The 12,568-nt window shown below is 40.7% G+C and overlaps 1 protein-coding gene across 1 annotated transcript; it reads right to left on the bottom strand.

Moving 5' to 3' along the window:
* Positions 1–295: 295 nt before the first annotated feature.
* Positions 296–3,030, bottom strand: LOC105440922. The gene is made up of 4 exons (XM_030978351.1): positions 2,769–3,030; positions 2,103–2,369; positions 1,527–1,587; positions 296–950 (listed from the first exon to the last, which is right to left on the bottom strand). Exons 2-4 carry the CDS (start codon positions 2,367–2,369, stop codon positions 400–402), a joined length of 879 nt encoding a protein of 292 aa, XP_030834211.1. The 5' UTR covers positions 2,769–3,030; the 3' UTR covers positions 296–399.
* Between the last annotated feature and the right edge of the window lie 9,538 nt (positions 3,031–12,568).

The raw sequence follows: 12,568 nt of genomic DNA, 5'->3' as shown, positions 1-12,568 counted from the left end.
ACTTGAACTAGGATTGTCCCTATCATCGAGATTAGATGCTGGGGTCCCTTGGCCTCTAGAACTTGAACTAGGATTGTCCCTATCATCGAGATGAGATGCTGGGGTCCCTGAGTCACTAAAACTTGTACTAGGATCGTCCCTTGTAGTACTATAACTGGCCAGGTTATACAAAGTGGATGGCAACAGATGGGCGGTCTTGTACTCCTTCGTAAAGGGGTACAGGCCAGCAGCCTTGAAACCATTGACCCCTAGCGATGGTTTCGCAGCTACTTTTTCCCAAGCCTCTCTAAGTGACCTGAAAACGGAGACGTCACAAGGCTGAAGGAGATGCGTAGCATGAGGCGGCAAACGATATAGGATGATTCCATTTTCATGGCAAAATCTTGCTACCTCCAGACTTTAGTGCGTTGAGTGCCCATCAACAAGCAGGAGCACCGGCAGGGGAATCTTGTTTCGAACCAAAAACGGATGGAACAAATTAGTCACGAAGCCAAGAAATGTCTTCGAGTCCATCCATCCGCTTTCGGTTCTTCCAAAGAATGCCCCCTTCGGTGCTCCCACCATGTGGCCGTAATGGTACTCTGCCCTTATGCCAGGCAACACTATGAGGGGAGGAGGGAAGGTTCCTGTCGCGCTCACAGTAGCCAGAACCGTGACCTGGCTCTTATCAGATGACTTAACGACATGTACTACCTTACTTCCCTTCTCTGCCAGGACTCGCTTTCCCGCTTCCCCCCCCAATGCAAAGCCGCTCTCGTCGCAGTTGAACATCCTGTTCGGTTCGGTGAGGATGCTCGTGGCGTTCACTTCCTTAAGATACGATTCAAATTCATCGAACCATATATTGATTGTGCCCGCTGTGACAATGGCCCTCTCCTTGCCGATTGCCTGCGGCGTCCTCAGGCTTAGTCGTGGGTTCCTCTTTAGGAATCCTGAAAACCATGTGTCTCCTGAAGAAAAAAAAATTGAAAAGAAATACTCAAACTCAAGTGTGTGAACGCTCTGAGCTTTATGGGAATTGCGAATGACATGTTCGCTCACTTTTGTTTAGATCGCCCGTACGTAGCTCACCTTGCCTCTTGGACGGGAGGTCGTGGGTTTGATCGATTCCACTCCAAGTCATACCAAAGACTTTAAAAAATTGTACCTGTAGCTGCCTTCTAGCAAAGCGTTTGGGGGTAATAACAGGATGTTATGTTAAGCAGGGCCCGCTTATAGAACTAAAATTGCTACCCTGGGTAAATGAAACAATATTATTATTATCATAATTATTAGTTTTATTATTATTATTATTATTGATTTTATTGTATTGGATTACAAAAAGAAAATCTGAAAACAGAATGTGCAAAACAAGGCATATCTGTGCATTGGGTAAAAAGGAATTTGGTTCAACATAACCGTTTCTACCGAACACAATACAGGATAGTAATAATTTTTTCGAAAAGAAAAAAGGAGTAATATCGGCGGTTTGAAATTTGTAAGTTGGAGATTATCACAAATGATGTAAATATTAAAGTATTACCCACCTGGTTTGTTGTTTGGAAATGGATTTGGTCGTCCATCTTTGTCGAGAGTTTGTTTCACAACCTGTAATATCATAGTGAAATATTTCATGTCATCACGAAAAAACCCGGAGGGTTGGACCTGATAAGGGGCCCAAAAGAAACACTAAAAAAATAATACTTCAAAACGATATCAAAAGGTAAATCAGCCTGGTATCATGTATTACCCGCTTTCTTTACTTCAATAGGTTGAGGTGCACATCCATCTTATAAATAGGCATATATGCCGCCACTTACCCCCCCCCCCCCCCCCACCCACACATACTTCATTCGCTTCTGCTGCAGTGAGTATATTATAATGGAGATGTATACTGATCTGCAGATATCCATAACTTATTCATCATAGCCCTTTAAGATTGAAATATTCCTAAAATTAAATCATAATGTTTTTCCCAACATGGAAGTCCAACAAAGAAACTTCAGAGAAACTTGTTATGAAAAAGAAAAGGAAACATTTAAAGGGAAAGCTACATGTATATATTGCTATTAAATGTATTTCAATTGTCAATAATAACAAAAATAATTTATATGAAAATTTACGTTTTTGATGTCGTCCTTTGTTTGGCCCATTCCTATCCTGGCCATCTGGATTGCCCACGTGCAAATTACCTCCTCTTCTGCCCTCGTCAAGTATGGCTTAGGGCCCTGCTTACTGACGAAGGGGGACTTGTGACTGAGTTTGTCATGGAGAGTAGACTTGGGAACCCCATACTCGGTAGCAGCTTCTCGTATGGAGAGCTCACCAAGGTCCACTCTCCTCAGGGCATTGTTGACGTCTTCCTGCTTCCAGTTTTTGAACTTCGGCATCTGTATGGAAAGAAATTGAGATGAACACGTAATTATATCTTTTGTTGACGTATTATTTTCAAAACTTAATTTTCTTGGTCATGGGGCAAAATGGTGCCACCAATTAAAAACATGTTTCTGAAAAGAGAAGGCAGCAGCGGCGAACCCAAAATTTGAAAATAGGGGGGGGGGGGGCTGCACCCCAAAAATTTTAAAAATTGGGGGCGTAGATAAAACAAAATATGATATTAACATGCATGTTAATCCATGAGTGGTTTTCAGGAAAAAAAGGGGGACGTACGCCAGTTGCGCCCCCTGGGTCCGCCACTGGGCAGAATATAGTAATCATTCTAATGTTCAAAACTATATATATTAATTTCTTGTTATGTTTTTTTATAAAGAGAGGTGATTGATTCTTACCTTGAAGTGAGCGGGATGTTAATCTCCGAGAACGGGTAACTCGGAAAAGGGACTCGCAAGGGGCCACCAATTAGAAACTTGTTTCTGAAAAGAAAAGGCAGAATATAATAATCATTCTGATGTTCAAAACTATATATATATATTTTTTTTAAACCACGTATTGAACATAGGCAGGCATACATGTTAATATTAGCTAATTTCGGTCTCCTTCCCTTCGCCTCTTTTTCAAATTTTCCGGCTGCGCCCCCCCCCCCCCCCCACCCCACCCAATTTTCAATCCTGGATCCGCCACTAAAGATTTTGAAAACTGAAATAGTTCTCAGAATCATTACGTTAGGGCCTACAATTTTTAACTCGCACTCATCATCGAAACCATGATATCAAAACTAGTTAACAAACCACTCAGATCAATGCAGGATCAAATTTTAAAAACTCCTTACAAAACTTAGACCCTACATCTAGTTCATATTCAGGCAATATTACAATATTATATAAAAAAATCATCATCGTCATCATCATCATCATCAATTGATATATTAGGGCCTATAATACAGGGCCGGGGGGGGGGGGGGGGGGGGGGGGGCTCCATGCAGCCCCCTCCCCGTAAAAAAAAAACGCTCTGTGGCCCCCATAATAAACATCAAGTCATAGGTCTAGAGTCCAGGTCTAACAGTTAGATCTAGATCTAGATCTTAATTCTATGTTTTCATTGACATGATAGATGTAGATTCTAGATCTAACTTTGATAGACATAACTTAACATGATCTCCAATGAACTCTTTCATTACATTATAAAACATTTATCGTTGAGGACGTAAATCAATATACGGTACAGTATACGGCACTTACTGTACCATATTACGGTACACAGTAGTGTCCGGGTTTCTATAATAGAGCACCAGCTTACGAGCAATTGACGGAAAAGCTGACGTAATTCGCCCATAAACGTCATTCAGAGCCCAGCAGTGAAGCAGAGAACATCTCCCGTGTCGTCTCTCCGATAATGCCTTAAAATTACGGCAATGATTAGTAATTCGGGAAAAAAAGACGATTTTGAAACGAAAATAAAGTTTACTCACCACCGTTACTGCATGCTCATGAAAGCAGAAAAAAACAGGTCAGTAGTTGAAATTCAGATGTAAAATTTCGGCCATCAGTGTAAAATTCTAAACGGGAATCGCTCTCACTCGTGCACAGAGCACCCCATTCCATTTTTGCGCGCATTGCGTGCGTATAATGGCCTAACGCGCTTGTTCCATATCGAAAAGCATTGTGACGTCATAATCAGACCGCTGTCCGAGTACTGGCAGGTATACGGTATCATCATCTCAGACTAGTTTGGTCTAAATATGAAGGAGATGACAAATTGCCCGACCTTGTCGAAAATGAGTACTTCAAATCTTTGTTGACAACATCAACAAAAAGGCTAAACAGACAATACAACTGTTCAAAGACAATAAGGAGAAAATGTACGATGAGAGTTATACATGTAGAAGGCAACTTAACCGAATGTCTCTGATTTTAAGTCACAATTTAGCCGAGTTAAAGGCTCTCTTCCCAAATGGACTTTTTGCCGGTGAATCCTACCGCATCACAAAGGCAGATGCTGCTCAATTTTGGAAGAAAAATTTTGGTTCAAGGTATTCATGATTTATCATTTTATTGATATCATTACATTCGTATGCATTTGAAATATGTTTTCATGAAAAATGTCTTTCGGCGCATGTGAACCTGAAAATGGTGTTAATGTCTGTGTACCCATTTCTGGTCATGAGGCTTCTTGACGAAACGAACCTCCAGTATTGATTCTGGAGGGAGGCATGAGTCTGAAAAATGTCCAAAATGTCTTTCGGCGCATGTGAACCTGAAAATGGTGTTAATGTCCGTTACCCATTTCTGGTCAAGTGACTTCTTGACGAATCGAACCTCCAGTATTGGTTCTCTGGAGGGAGGCATGAGTCTGAAAAATGAAAAATGTCTTTCGGCGCATGTGAACCTGAAAATGGTGTTAATGTCTGATTACCTATTTCTGGTCATGCGGCTTCTTGACGAAACGAACCTCCAGTATTGGTTCTCTGGAGGGAGGCATGAGTCTGAAAAATGAAAAATGTCTTTCGGCGCATGTGAACCTGAAAATGGTGTTACTGTCTGTTTACCCATTTCTGGTCATGAGGCTTCTTGACGAATCGAACCTCCAGTATTGGTTCTCTGGAGGGAGGCATGAGTCTGAAAAATGAAAAATGTCTTTCGGCGCATGTGAACCTGAAAATGGTGTTAATGTCTGGTTACCCATTTCTGGTCATGAGGCTTCTTGACGAAACGAACCTCCAGTATTGGTTCTCTGGAGGGAGGCATGAGTCTGAAAAATGAAAAATGTTCATGGCTTGAGAGTGTATCATCTCCCTATAGAAAGCTCCATCCGTTATATCTGTTATGTCATCCTGGTCTAGATTCAGATTCCTGTTAAGAACAGCTTTCCCCGACTTCAGTAGACTGGAGTAAATGCTGCAGTTGTTGGGTCAGAGGAAGAATGAGGTTATTCAAGATTATTATTCATAGATATAATAAACAAATTATAAACTTACAATGCTGGGTGCACTTCGGAGCTTGTCCTTGAATCTTGGCGTCCCGGCTGCATCTCAGCCCCTTCCGGGTGATGGACATGCACTGTGTCTCCCGATGTAGATATAAGTTGACTAACCTGTATGACAACAACAATATCTGAATATCAGCTGGTCATTTATGGAATGACTGTCTATTACCAATATAGGCCCAACTTTATAGAAAGTCAGTGAGTTAATTGGATCAGATTCTCCTCAGCCGACCCCCCTTTTCGCTTTTGCCCGCACTTTGAGAGTTTCCCCAGAACTCCAGCCTCCGCCACAGCTTCCAACGTATTTCTCATTGAATTGAATTGAATTGAACTTTATTTCATTCATCATAAAATGAAAAACATCATAACAAACAAACATATAAAATACAAAACATAGCGTACATACTAAAGAGAAACATTTACAATACAAATACAACAACAAAAATATATATGAATGTGGAGACAATCTTCATCACCATCATCATCACAATTTTCACCATCATCATCACAATTTTCATCATCATCATCATCATCACAATCATGGTTTTAGAAGGAAATGAAGTGAACTATTTCCCCCAAGGAAATCATCATTTTGTATCACAGAATCACTTTGCTTAAACTTTTGTGAGTACTGCTTGGTTGAAAACAGAATGTTGTTAATTATATACCGTTCATACATTCCACAGTAACAACAAGAAGCTCTTCTCTTCTCTAAGAAAATGTTGAACAGTATGTACACTGTACATTCTTGGCTCAAATCCAAGCCATGTTGTCAAAACTAGACAAAAAAGTGTATGACGTCACCCACTGACATAGGCACCAGAAGTAGGGGAAGGGGGGGAGGAACCTACGCCTAAACAGACTGTGTGCATATAGTCCGGTACAAAACTAGAAATGATGTTAAAATGCAACATGAATGACAGGACACTAACCCCTTTCACCCCTTCTATACTTCTGCCTGACTCTGCAGCCAGGACACGTTGTCGTTTGGTATCCTCACTTGTTCTCTTCTCTGCAGGAGGATCCTTGTAAGGATACCTCATTGCCCTTTCAGCGTATTTCCCCTTCTCCTTACAAAAAGGACATCCATAGAATCCATTGAACTGGACCAAATTTTGTAGAATCGGTCTGGCCACCGAATCTACATTGCACACCAGTGGTAACACTCTTGATGTTTTTTCCACACCAATATGTTATGCATCCACTGCAGGCCTGTAGAAGAAAGAACATTACACTCATCAACAAATGGTTTGAGAAGAACAGACATGTCTGGTTTGTCTTCCCCAAACCACAGAGCAGTGAGCATGATGTTCTCTCTTCTCATTTTCATTGGCAATTCATTTATCATACACAAAACAGGCCACATTGACGACTTTGATGACTTGAATATTGGATCGCCATCAGTGTTCTGGGCAAGGGAGAGGTTTTCCTGATGGCAAAGGAGACCGTTTCTCACAAACTCTTGGTAGATCTCCCCAACTGCAGTATTCTCCAAGAGATAATGCAGTTGGTTAGCTAACGGAAATGTTAAGAAGAAATTGCCTTCTTTTACCTTCACATCCTGATCAATATCAACTCCACATCTCTCACATCTTTCTGGCAATTCACCCATTTTCCCCAAGTATTTCATGCAGTTACAGTAAAAATGAAACTGGCATATGTCTTTATAGCTATTGAACACATTGCTGAATAGGTACTTGGACTGTGGGAGAGAGTGTGGGCAGTGAAGATTGATCAGGGGGGTGTTTCACAAAGATCCTAAGTTGAACTTATCTCCAAGTTGGACTTAAAAATTATGGAAAGCCATTAGCATCTTTGAAAATATTTGGTAAAACTTATTTTGAAAAGCATAAAATGTTGATTCAAATCATTCATATTTTCTATCATCAAGGAGATTTCATGTTCTTGTTGTGGAATTTATAAAAAGTCCAAAATACTTGAATTTCTGCTTTTGAATATATTTCATTTTAAGGCTCCAATGGCTGTCCATAATTTTTAAGTCCAACTTAGTGTTAAGTTCAACTTAGGATCTTTGTGAAACACCCCCCTGGTCTATGAGGTCCTGAAGAGCTACTCCAGTTTTATGATTCTTAATTGCAAATGCTAGCACGGCAAGAAAGTTGTCCATCTTTGTCACGTCACTCCCATCACTTGACTTCATCCCCATTTGGTACCTGCAAATTTGGAGCTGGCTGAAAGTAAAAAAATAAAGAATTTTGTTATAGAAAAAGATTTGGAAGCCTTCCAAAAACGAATGTCATTTAACGTCCTTGGTATTCGCGAGATGTTACTGCACACTTTATATGAAACAATCCTCCTGTTAACTTCCTGCTTCATATTGTCAATATAATACTGGTAGTTCCTGTTGGCAGGGTCTAACCATGTGGTGAGAAACCTTCACTATGCCTGGACTCTAGCTAGCCACTTTTGCCCATTTTTGAGTTGTGGGATATGAATATCAACATGTTCAAATCATCTGGCAACAGGCATGTTCTTTTTTTGTTGGCTATTCGTCCTGCTGTGGAAAAGACACGCTCCGACGGCACTGAAGTAGCTGGCACCGTCAAGAATCGTCGGGCGACTTTGCTTAGTCGCGGGTACTGCCGCTTGTGGTCGCTCCACCACTCTACTGGGTTCGTTGTCGAATTCGCTGGTTCTGACCGGAAGTACTCGTCGAGCTCGTCGACATTGCTCTGCTGTGTTGGCTGTTGCCTCTCCTCCCCCGTGATGTGGGAGTCCAGCGAGTTGTTTCGAGCCTGGATATCGTCGGCCATGTCGGCGTCGATGGGTTGAGGAGGCAGAAGCTGGCGTGCTAGCCCCTTTATTCCATCCCTTGTCTCTTCTGTGTTAATGGTCATCCCACGATGCCTCGGATCAAGAGCTGACGCCACTTCCATGGCTGTGATATCCTGTTCCTCCCCAGCAGAAGTACTATGAAATCTATGAAATGAACATAGAACAAAGCATGTGCATACTAGCAAAAGACACATAAAAAGTACTTTTAGTTTTGAATGTCTTCAATCTTCATAAACAGCGAGGATGCCTTCCTCCTCCTCCTCACCACTCTCATTCTCAACGTCCATCAGGGATAATAACCTTCTCAATCTCCAGGACCTTTGCAGAATTGAAGTCAGCCACCCCTTCAATTTCGTTGACTTTAGATTGATTGATGCAATTTCAGCTGTTACGTGATCAAGCTTTTTGAAGACCTTCGAGAACGAACTTTGTTCTCTAGTTCTTCAATGTCCTTTTTCCTCTGGGAATATGCAGATTCTAGTCGCGACATGCAGTGCATAACGAATCCTGGAGGCCTGTTCTGTAGGTAGTCTGGAACCTCTTGTAAAATCTGCCACATGCTGAATTTGCTTTGCTGTTAGCCATAATGTATTTCCTTCTTCAGTCTAGCAGATGCTCGGTAAGGAGAGCAGATATCATCCCTGAAAGAGGGAGAGATGTTCCATCTGCAAGGAACTTATATTTAAACACCCTGTTCTGGCACTCAAACCCATCGTTGGTGTGAGCTGTCAATCCTTCTTCCACACGATATGCCTAGATCCAGGTTATTTCAGATATCTTTATGTTCTATGCCTCAAAAAAACTTAGTTCCAGATGTGATTAAAGCGGAGGCAAGAATCAGGTACCTCATTATGATAATCAGTTGATATCTGGTGAACGTCTCTCAAAAAGCAGTCTGTTGAATGACATTTTTGCTGTATGTCTCACACCATAGCACTAGCTCTATCCATTTTCTCTCGCACCTCTCTAATCAGAGTTTCGTGGCTACGAAGATCATTGTAAATTTGTACCATATCAGACTGGCCCGGTACACATGCTGGTGCCACTGGATATGCCCTACTGCTTCTCCAACGGTGGCGGGATGTTGAGTCAGCGCGTGACATCCCGCCTCCCGGTTCAAGCACCCCTGACTCTTCAGATTCCAGCACCTTATTGAGGCGCCAGACTTTTTCTTCATCAGCCTCTGAAGCGCCTTTGACATTGGCTTTTAGTAAGCCATATATTAAGCCATAGCACTTGAAGAACTTTCTTTTTTGACAGTTTCTTCCTTTTGATAGTCAGCCATTTTGGAAGTTGGTTGACGCTCTCTGGAGGACTTTTGACTATACATGCAATAAAAATGTGCATGTGCATGGATCAAAACTAAACTAATTTTACAAAATTTTACAATTTTACAAGACATAATATAATGAAGACAAGACTTATTGGGTTAAAAAATCTGCAACCATGATCCTTGGGAGGTTTAGTTCAGTATCCCTCAGGGTATCTCCTTGATAATGATAATATCCTTATTTTCAGTGGCTGTGTTTCTCTCAAGAGAAGTTCATGCTATGTCAGACATTACATCTGGTAGTTCTTCTGAGGAATCAATCTTCTTTCTAGATGCTAGTAAATAGCACCTGAGATGCTTCAGACCAAGACGCTGCTTGACCTGTTGGACAGATTCATCCTCCTCTATGGAGTGATTGCCAGTGACATCTGTAGCCAAGTCAAACTCAAAATCATCAACAGATCCTTAACAAATTTTGTCCATTTGGGAAGAAGAGTGGCACAACTCTATGAAGGATTCAACTTCGCTGCCCAGCGTATGGAATGGCAAACCAAAATAGTTGGACGGGAAGGACATCCCCTCTACACTGAGCATGATTGCAAACATGTTTGCAGGGTCATCTTGATCTTAGTCGATACATGCATTCACAGTAAGCGAGGCATCGGTCAAAGTGACGGCATACCGCCGACGCCCATCAGTATTTCACTCTTAACCACAAAACTTTGTTCATCGGTTCGTTCAATGTCCTTTTTCCCTCAGGGAACGTGCAGATTCCAGTTGCGACATGCAGTGCATTACGAATCCTGGAGGCCTGTTCTGTACGTAGTCTGGAACCTCCCTGCTGTACGATCTGCCACATGCTGAATTTGCTTTGCTGTTAGCCATAATGTACTTTCTTTTTCGGTCTGGCAGATGCTCGATAAGGAGAGCAGATATCATCCTAGAAAGAGGGAGTTCTATTTGAGTTTGAGTTTATTGGTTTCACATTTCACATGCAGATACAATACAGATAACAAAATATACATTAAAGACAAATTGTTTCATAATTCAAAAAATGATCATAGTAATTTACAAATTAATCAGACTACAAAGGTACATATCATCACATTTGTTTGACAACTATTATCTGCCAGGAACTTGTATTTGAACGCTCTGTTCTGGTACTCTAACCCATCGTTGGTGTGAGCTGTCAATCCTTCTTCCTCACAATATGCCCTGGCCCAGCTCTGACAATGAGGGAGCCCTGTACGTGTCATCCATCTATGATGGCGTCCATTGTTCCTCCATACTTTTGATTGCTTAAGCTGCTTCATAGCTAGCTCAAGCTTACAGGATTTGAGGTGTTTTTTTAAAATAACATGAATGATTGTCGTGAGATGATTACGATTATATTAACACTTACATTTACATCACTAACATTACGCTACAATAAATAAAAAATGGTTATGTTATGACCAAAAAAAAAATTTGCTGACATTACTCCCATCAGTTGATATTGCAAATGGCCGTGCTTTCGTGGCTAAAACAATCTGTCCTTGTTCATCTTTGGCCATTTCACGCACAAGACGAGATGTTTTGGTCCTTGCTCTGGAAAACTTCTTAACCTCCTCAGAATTAGGAAAGGCTTTCCTCAACAATGGTCCATGTGACTTGCAGCTGATATAGAGAAATGTTGTGCTCCACATAAAATGATGTAAATAAGCACTCAGATTTCCTTTCTATTGCTAAAGTACCAGAAAAACAAAGAAAATGTGATTTTATGATGTAACACTGACACTGAATCAATTCTTACGTCAGAGCGACTATTTTAATCATATTATTGTGAAAGCTTAACTTTCCTGACTGAAAACCACTTGAAATATTTCAATACTCAGATATGAATATTATATAAAGAAGAAGAAAACCTTCTGATACATTTAATGACACATTCATGTCTCAACCTAATGAAATGATCCACATAACACAGATATATCTTTCTCCTACTTCATTTCCAGTTATTGTCTGTCATGTGATAGAATTTTTAGAAACTGGAAAAAAGTGTTCTTTCTCATTTTGGGAGATCATTCAAAACACAAACAATCAGTGCCCACAGATTCTTCAATAACTTTTATCATTTGTTATCATGACTTTTATTATAATTTGTTATTGACTCTTGATCTACAGTGATGCTTTCAACTATTCCCCAAGGGCGGCCTTGTATTTCACCTGGAGTGGCGACTGGGCACCAAAGTCAAAAAGAATTTCATCACTAATAAATAGCGATTCGCCGTTCTCGAGAACAACCTCGACAGGATACCTATAAATCAACAAAATATACATAACAGAACATAAATATGTACATCAAATAAAAAAAAAAAATCATGTTTATCTTTTTATGACCATTAATAACGGAATGAGTTCTGGCACACAAACTGAAATGAATATACAATACTTTGGTGGACTTAACTCAATTTTACAAAAAATGGACATAGACAGTTCTGGCTTTAAGCCCTCAAGATATATTAAGAAATAAAAAAAAATATATAGGTAATACATATTACGCGAAGTCCCTTTAGCTGGGGTCCAGGGCCCGCTTTAGGGCCCTGGAAGCTCTGGGGTCCTAGATGCTCTTGCCCAAAAAGCTTTCAAAATAGGGAAGACAGACCATCTCTTGTGAAATAATCATTGGATGACTCAAAATCAGATGATTAGATAATTACTAAGTCTTCTACAAAGTTGTGTTGATTGTTCTTAATAATAGCAAGTTAGGAAGTACGAACGCTCACTGTCCCACCTGGATAAAATTAAAGAAAATAAGAATATCAGTACAGGTAGTGTAAAGGTCAGTAAAAGTTGTCTTGTCCTTTTCCCAAAGTCTAAACTGCAAACTATTTGTTCTGATGTGGAGAAGAACATCACTAATACTGTCTTAAAGAGAAGACACAAAATGCTCTTTAAAGCGGGACTGCACTACTTGTAGCTGCTAGCGCCCTCTATGTAGCAAACAATGCCTAAGTGGTACCCATTGGTCCCCCATGGTCCCCCTTTTCTTATCTTAATTGAGAGCTTATTTGATGAGATAATCACCTCTTACCACGCAGGGAGGTCTAATCCCTGTTGGCCAAACTATTGCAGATAGTCTCTCAGCTGCGTATTAGTAGC

Source organism: Strongylocentrotus purpuratus, unplaced genomic scaffold, assembly GCF_000002235.5.
Source record: "Strongylocentrotus purpuratus isolate Spur 01 unplaced genomic scaffold, Spur_5.0 spur5_scaffold_1, whole genome shotgun sequence".
Classification (NCBI taxonomy): Eukaryota; Metazoa; Echinodermata; class Echinoidea; order Camarodonta; family Strongylocentrotidae; genus Strongylocentrotus; species Strongylocentrotus purpuratus.
Note: the sequence above shows the minus strand (reverse complement) of the source record. Positions and strands in the feature narration are given on the sequence as shown.

What these genes read in the sequence shown, in the direction of transcription:
- LOC105440922 (XM_030978351.1), bottom strand. Translation starts at nt 2,369, where the DNA reads ATGCCGAAGTTCAAAAACTGGAAGCAGGAAGACGTCAACAATGCCCTG. An exon ending in CAAAGGACGACATCAAAAAC is followed by an intron (nt 1,588 to 2,102) that starts GTAAATTTTCAT and finishes ATGATATTACAG; the next exon opens with GTTGTGAAACAAACTCTCGA. An exon ending in ATTTCCAAACAACAAACCAG is followed by an intron (nt 951 to 1,526) that starts GTGGGTAATACT and finishes TTTTTTCTTCAG; the next exon opens with GAGACACATGGTTTTCAGGA.